General features: G+C 40.8%; 1 protein-coding gene across 1 annotated transcript; it reads left to right on the top strand.

The window, feature by feature from the left end:
• The first annotated feature begins 2,779 nt into the window (after positions 1 to 2,779).
• On the top strand, positions 2,780 to 6,465 carry LOC143877687 (uncharacterized protein At1g66480-like). The gene is made up of 2 exons (XM_077379878.1): positions 2,780 to 3,555; positions 6,105 to 6,465. Exons 1-2 carry the CDS (start codon positions 2,968 to 2,970, stop codon positions 6,150 to 6,152), a joined length of 636 nt encoding a protein of 211 aa, XP_077235993.1. The 5' UTR covers positions 2,780 to 2,967; the 3' UTR covers positions 6,153 to 6,465.
• The last annotated feature ends 1,199 nt before the right edge of the window (positions 6,466 to 7,664 follow it).

Here is a 7,664-nt window from a genome sequence, read left to right as displayed (position 1 = left end):
ATTCAATTTCTTGCCCTTTTTGTGAGTACTTAAATCTTGTTGAGCAATTATTTGACGAAATGCTTCAATGAGAAATCATATCTTGAATCCTTCACTTCACGATTTCTCTGTTTGCCTAACCGGTCGAGTACCAAGAAGTTTTCAAGAAAATGTTAGAGGGAAATTTCCACTTCTCATCAAACTTCTCTTTTTAGAGGGAATCCAAAGTGGTCCTTATGCCCCCGTGGTCCCACTGCAGGTAGCGACCCGTTTTTGTTGCAACTTTTCGTCCGTCTAATATCAAACTTGTCTTTGTTTGCTCTCCCCGTCGTCAGAGCGTATGCTTTAGATTCTTACTATCTCTATACTTCATAAAAAATTCTTTAAAAAAGCAAATACAATTTACAGTCCTGAGTGAGGGCCTGCCTAGGTATGAGACTTTATGGAACCCAATCTAGTATGGGTCAAATTTAAAGGGCCTAGCCTAACGCATTCCATCAACTCTTCAGCTTTTGGCATATTGGTTAGATACTTAACATTTGGTATCGGCGCTGCCAACACATCCCGTGTTTTAGTCAGTTAAGAGGTGACTTGTGGAGAGAACTACCTAGCAAGGGCTACTTGGTAAAAAAATGTCAGAGTGAAAGCCGTCATAGTGAAGTTACCACAGAGTGGGCCACCGTGGAAGAGGCAAACTATGGAAATGACTACCTAGAAAAAAGGCCAGAGTGAAAGCTTTCACAGAGTGAACCACCGAGGACGGCAGATGCGGAAGCGAGGTGGAATGTTACTGTCTTGACTGGGGCCTGCCTAGGTATAGGACTAGGTGGTACCCAACCTGATATAGGACATGTTTTAAAGGGGATAGCCTAACGGGTTCTATCGGTTTTAGAGCTTTTGGCCTAATAGTTAGGTACCTAACAGTTTTTCTCTGTTACACGTCACCACCATCCCAACCCTTTGCAAACATACATCATCTACCCATCAAGTTTTCATTTCATGAATAATGCACGTATGGACAGACTTAAATTTAGGCATGACCTGCATGCCAATTGTCCCTCATAAAAGACAATAAAGCACAGATAATCAAACTGAAACGGTGGAAAATGCCAAACATTATGTATGGGTTTCAATCCCAAATTCAACCGAGAACTGTATCTCCTCTACCCACTCTCAAAAGTGACGGTGAAATCAAACACATGGGTTTTGTTGACAATGGCAGAGTTCTCTTTGAAATACTGGACTACATCAACAGTGGGAGCAGTTATTGTCCACAGTCAACAGGAAGTAAGAGCCTCTACATGGATATTTCACCGTTGAAGGTTTAAGCATTAATTATAATCAACAACCAAAGTTTTAAAAAAAACAGAGAAATGAATGATTGGTTCGGTAGCTTCTACGACTCGTGTTAAAAAAATTCAAAGGTTTTGAAATTCTGAACCCTGGATCCGCGCTTGACAAAACGGACCATATCCAAATCTTCTATATAACGCGAAGGAATCTCAATCAATTTCACCGAGTACACACCGTGGTTACGTCCGGGTCAAAGTGTAAAAGAAAAGTTAATGATTTTGTAATCGAACTCCCCTTACCCGTAGCTTCTGCCTTGTTCTCCGGAAGGTATCGTGGACAAGGAGACGTTAGAAAATATGGTGTTTTGAAAAGGGAAGCTGTTCTTTACGAGATTTTACATGGTGTGGGGCCGTGTGGTCTAGTATTTTTTTAAAAGTACTGTACTGCCCACTTGGAAGGATGGTGTTGATCCACAATGTAAATAGGTTGGACCTCAAAAACCATTTCCTTAGGATGATCCTAACCTTCCAATCTATAGAGTTTTCCATAATTTGCAGTCCCTCTTTAGATCGAAGGGTTAGAAACTTAGATTCACCCTGTTGAAATGATTTTTGGGGCTCAACCTATTTACGTTGTGGCCCAACAAATGAACGGATTGGATCATCCTATGGAGTGGGCCGCCAAGTGTGGGTGGTGCAACAAAAGTACCACCCATGATGTTTGATCCAGAAGGCGTAGGCGTGGTGCAACAGAAGTACCACCCTTGATGTTTGATCAAGAAGCAACCTCTTAAAAAGTGGGTGGTATAACAAAAGTACCACCCTTGATCTTTAATACAACAGCATATATCCTCTTTAAAGGTGGGCTGCTGTTGGATCAAATTTCAAGGGCGGTACCGGCCGCACTAGACTTCGCGGTCGGCCACCGCATAAAATTTCTGAAAAGGAAAGTTGTTCTTTACGAGATCTTATTATATCTGTGTCGTCTAGTATTCTTCAAAAAGTATTGCACGGCCCACTTCAAAATATGATCCAAACCGTGCATTTGTAGACCCACAATGTAAATAGATTCGGCACAAAAAATCATATCCTTAGGACGATCCTAACCCTCTGATCTATAGGGACTATAAGGCAACACAGCATATAAATTCATTCTCGTTGTTTACACCCGCTTTCCTTTTGGTAGATACACTCCCCTCTATTGATTTTGAACTTTCCACATGGGCTTATGTTTTCGGTTTCAAGATACCGCCAGAAAACATGAGGCATATTTTCCGCAAGTGGGACCCGAACCTCCGGTACGGCCCTGGTTTAGATAGTTAATTATATCATACAAATAGACCGATTGGAATGTGAAAAGGCCAACATTCAAAGGTGGACTCTAATGTGCAGTAATGGGCCCTATCAAAGCATTCTTGGTGGTGTATCTACCAAAATACGGGGGTGTGGCAAATAGGAGTTACATTGTAAAAAAAGCAATTAAATTGGCCGTCGGTAGTTAACAACAACGTGGGGCTTTGAAGAAAATGAAAGACGCACGTAACAATGTTGGAAGCATCAGGCCCTTTTCATTTTGCCTTCCTTCTTTGACCTCTGACCCAAACAACCAACCGTTCTTATCCTTCTCGATTAAAACCCTCCCACACTTTATGTAAAAACACATGTAGAGAAACCCAAGTTAGAAAAATAAATAAAAATGGGGAACAGCTTGGGTGGAGGAAGAAGAAAGACAGCCAAGGTGATGAAATTAGACGGGGAAACACTCAAATTCAAGATTCCGGTCCGAGTCGCGGACGTGCTCAAGGACTACCCAGAACACGTTTTGATGGACTCGGACGCCGTCCGACACATGGGGGTCCGAGCAAAGCCATTAGAATCCGAGCAGGATTTGAAGCCAAAAAGACTATACTTTCTAGTGCAACTACCGAAGATCCCGGACCCTAAGACTCCGAGACGGGTCCGGTCTGGGGTCATCAATATGAGTGCTAAGGAGAGGCTTGAGAGCCTCATGTTGTCTCGTCGGTCTATGTCTGACCTTTCGATTGTAAAGACGGCGGAGACCGGGCCTTCCCAGTCGGAGGGTGGGTCGGTTCGGGTTAGGATGAGATTGCCTAAGGCTCAGGTGGCTAAGTTGGTAGAAGAAAGTAAAGATGCTGGAGAAGCAGCTGAGAAGATTATGGAGCTTTGTGTTGCTTATAATGGAGAGGGTGTTGAAGGGAACAACAACAGGAGTAGCGGTGAGAGTCGACTCAGAAACATAGAGGAGCTTTGCAAGCCGCGTCAGGTATGTAGCGAGTCCGCTCACCAAGTTATAGCCGTCTTATTTTACCGAGTCGAATCGTTTTTTAATTAACTTAGGGAGATGATAAATTCGCACCCCCTGCAGGATACTCCGCACCCCTTATAACGTGAATTGTGGCAGACTTTAACGCGTTTTTACGTCAAATCACGAGAAGAGTAGTGCGAACTTTGTCTTTTGTTTTGTTCTGAAATTTTGTCACACCCTTTCCAAATATTTTCCGACTTTTTCAAGCATTTGCCTCCTCAATTTATTCTTGAATCAAAACATTGTAACCGTGTTAGCAATTCATGGCAGATCTCCATGGATGAATGGTTATGATCGCTTGATTGAACAGCCCATATATGTGCCTTGGTAAATGAGAATTGCACCAAATCACTCGTGCAAACACCCCCCCTTGGTTGAAACACACCAAGTGCATTTAAAATGCACCAAAAATGTAAAAGTCAAATGCATTAAATTCACTTTTGGCAACTTTCAACAAATGGAGGGCCCCATCTTATTTATGCAGGGTACCATGGGCCCACTTCAGAAGGATGATCCAAACCGTTCATTTGTTGGGCCACAACATAAACAGGTTGCACCCGAAAAATCATTCTAATAGCCTCTATAGATGGAGGGTTAGGATCTTCCTATGGAAATGTTTTTTGGGGTACAGCCAATTGACGTTTTAGCCCAACAAATTAACGGTTTGGATCATTCTATGAAGTGCGATCAACAATACTTTTTGAAAAAGAAGGATTTTACACGCACACATAATATAAAATCTTTGTTCGAATATGAACCGATAATGATCAACATGGCCACATAAAGATAGTAAAAAGTTGTGGGCCCTACTTTTGCTTTTCATTTCGATTTCGAAGGGGTGGTGGGATCAAATCCCAGTAAGCGACATACTTTCCATCACCATCGGATCGTGATAAGATCCACATTTTCCGACCTTTCCTGTCACGGGCAGTTTGGCCCATGGTTTTAAATTTCGGACCGAAATTTTCGGATTTCGGTGGAGACCGACACCGAAACCACTAAAAACCAAAACGGCCATTTATTTCGGCCGAAATTTCGGTTTTTCCGAAATTTGACCCAAAAAATCTGTTTTTTTTAAAAATTAATTTAATATTTCACCGAAATTTAATATTGAATAAATTATTGATGTCGACTTTTGTACCAGATTTCGACCGAAATTTCAGGGTCCGAAGCCGGTACCGAAACCAAAATTTTAAACCTTGGTTTGGCCTAAATGTGTCCACCATAGCAAACATTGGGGTGCTAAATAATATCTTCTACTGTGTCTGCAGTTATGTGAAAGGATTTAAAAAAAAACAAAAAAACAATAGGGCGCACTCCATAGGATAATCCAAGCCATTCATTTGTAGGGCCCAAACATAAATAAGCCGTGCCCCAAAAATCATCTCCATAGGATGATCCTAACCTCCGATGTGACATCCCTCTACAGATCGGAGGGTTTGGTTCATCTTATGGAGATGATTCGTTTGGACCCAACAAATGAATGGCCTAGAATTAGATAGTCCAATCTGAGTGGGCCACACTCTATTTTTTAAAAATATTCAAGAGCCCATTATTATGCGTGAAATTTGTATATAGCTTGACTTAAAGACAAAATCTCGACCTCATAAATTAGAGGAGAATAAAACATTTGATTAATGTAAGATAAATTAGAGGAAAATACTGACCTTTTCAAAATTATATAGCAATGAAATGGAATTATCTTAAAGATCTATTTCTTTTGGAATAAATTAATTAACACATCTCTTTATCAAGAAATTAAGAATTAGAAGACCACGTCCTCAATCTCAAGAAAAACCTCCACAAGAAAAAATAAATAAAATCAGGCTATATTCCATAAAAACTATCATTGACTCTTTGTTGGTTACAATGCCATTAAAATCAATTTGACTCGTTGTGAGAAAAACTAACCAAATATAGTATTATTAATCAAGACTCCTAGTTTGACTTTAACTTCTTGAAGAAGACTTCCTAAATAAAATAGAACTCAAAAGCCTCAGAAGGAATCCTATGAAAGGGGGGGAAAATTCTTAAAAAAATAAGTTGAATTAAAACATAAAAATTTGACTAAGGGCGTGTTCGGCGACACTTCTCATTCTCGCCAAAAAAATCGGGCGGAAAACGGAGTGATGAGAAACTTTAGAAACGGTTATTTATTGCTTCAGGGAATCCTATTTTTTAGTCTAATAAAGTAGCAGAAATTTTGGAAACGGACCTTCACCCTAAGTTTTTTTCAAAATCGGGCCCAAAAGACTCCAATATGTTAGTTAGTTCCCCGTAGCTCATAAGCCATAATCCAACAAGCATTGATCCAACGATCGGATCAAGCGTTATGGACTTTTGAAGCTTTGGCCCTCTGACTTTTCTTGTTTTGATTTTGATGATTTATGAATTGCTCCACAACTTGTTCTACGTCTTGTTCAATTGTTCTCTCTCTCTCTCTCTCTCTCTCTATAGAGTGTTGTATTTCCTCTAACTTTTGGTGTTGTGGTGACATGAATTTGCAGAAATTAGGAGTGCGATTCAGACCCGTTGAAGAAGGTGGATTGGTTTAGTCGAGGACCTTCTCTTAGCCATCTCTAATGAGCCGTCCACCCACTTATACATACAACTAAACGGGGCAAAAGCTCTCTGACTGACTAGTCGTGCAACAAAATGGACCAGCAAAATTAGAGATTGTACTGATTATAAAGATATCTATTGTCAATGGAGGGAGGGAAATGGGTAATATGTTTGATGTACTCACATATATGCTTTGATTAATATTGCTCAGCAAATGATAAAATAGGATATGGCTGCTAATACATTCTCGGCACTAAGAACTATTTTTAATTTCTAGTCAGCTAAAAAAAATCTTATCCAACCATAGTTGTAATGGTCTCTCTCTCTCTCTCTCTCTCTCTCTCTCTCTCTCTCTCTCTCTCTCTCTCTCTCATGCGGTCCGAAAATTAAATCTCATATACTTCGACAGTAATCGAAGTATTCTATTCCCCACAACGGTGATCGAAGGGCTCTTTTCTTCTTTATTTTGTTGATTTTGCCTCCGCAACTGCACATCAGGGAACCTCCGAGTTATTGGACACACTCTCTCTCTCTCTCTCCTTCCTGTGTGTCGATATATAGTTAAATCTTAGCATGGTTAAACATGTTTACATGCACTCAATATATAAAACAAATCTTTCTCACACAAGATGAGAGCCCTCTCCATTCCTTCAATTGTATGCTAATCCTTAACGGTTAAAATAAGACAAAACCCCAATAATCCTTACCTTGGATTGTTTCAAAGCTACTTTGAATATTTTTTATTGACCCCCTTCCCTGCCCGTTGTCATTGCAAATCATCTCCTCTAGTCAACTCTGGAGATGGACCTCTATCTGCCTTCACCTATCATAAAACTCACTATCATTTTCAGCCACTTGAAAACTTGTAACACTTATCTTAGCTCCAACTACGGAAGAAAGCTTGCACTGGTGTTTTATCTTTCTTTACACCCATTTCCTGCTAACCACCAAGATTCATATGCTATGAATACTATTTGCTACCACATTCCTTAGTAGTTGATACACTCCACCACACTTCTCTCTTTTAGTTATGTTGGGGTTCCTCGCAAAAGCAAAGGTCCCACATCGGAAAAGTGAATGGATGTGGATGGGCTTATTATAAGGAATTGGACACCCTCTCCTTAACAGCTACCTTTTAAGGGTGAGTTCAACACGGGTCTGAATAAGTGGTATCGGCGGGGCATGGTAACTCCTGTGTACTCTCGAGGATTGAGAAAATCCCACGGGGAAGTTCTCGGTAACCCCTGTATATATTTATTTCCTCGAGGATGGAGAAAAAACCTTCGGGGAAGATCTCGTAGTTCTCACGTTGCCGCCTCATGGAGGGGGAGAATGTCCACGTTACTTTCGCGTGGAGTGGGAGATTGTTGGGGGTTCCATGCAAAGGCAACGATCCCACATCGGAAAAGTGAATGGATGTGGATGGGCGTATAAGGACTTGGGCACCCTCCCCTTAACGGTTAGTTTTTAAGGGTGAGTTCTACCCAAAGTGAGAAACACTCCAT

Source organism: Tasmannia lanceolata, unplaced genomic scaffold (assembly GCF_043159265.1).
Source record: "Tasmannia lanceolata isolate RefF3 unplaced genomic scaffold, GAP_Taslan_0.1 ptg000005l, whole genome shotgun sequence".
Classification (NCBI taxonomy): domain Eukaryota; kingdom Viridiplantae; phylum Streptophyta; class Magnoliopsida; order Canellales; family Winteraceae; genus Tasmannia; species Tasmannia lanceolata.
The sequence above is the reverse complement of the archived record's forward strand: the minus strand, read 5'-3'. Positions and strand labels throughout refer to the sequence as shown.

Coding starts and splice junctions, on each gene's coding strand:
- LOC143877687 (XM_077379878.1), top strand. CDS start 2,968: ATGGGGAACAGCTTGGGTGGAGGAAGAAGAAAGACAGCCAAGGTGATG. Junction 3,556..6,104: donor AGCTTTGCAAGCCGCGTCAG/GTATGTAGCGAG, acceptor ATGAATTTGCAG/AAATTAGGAGTGCGATTCAG.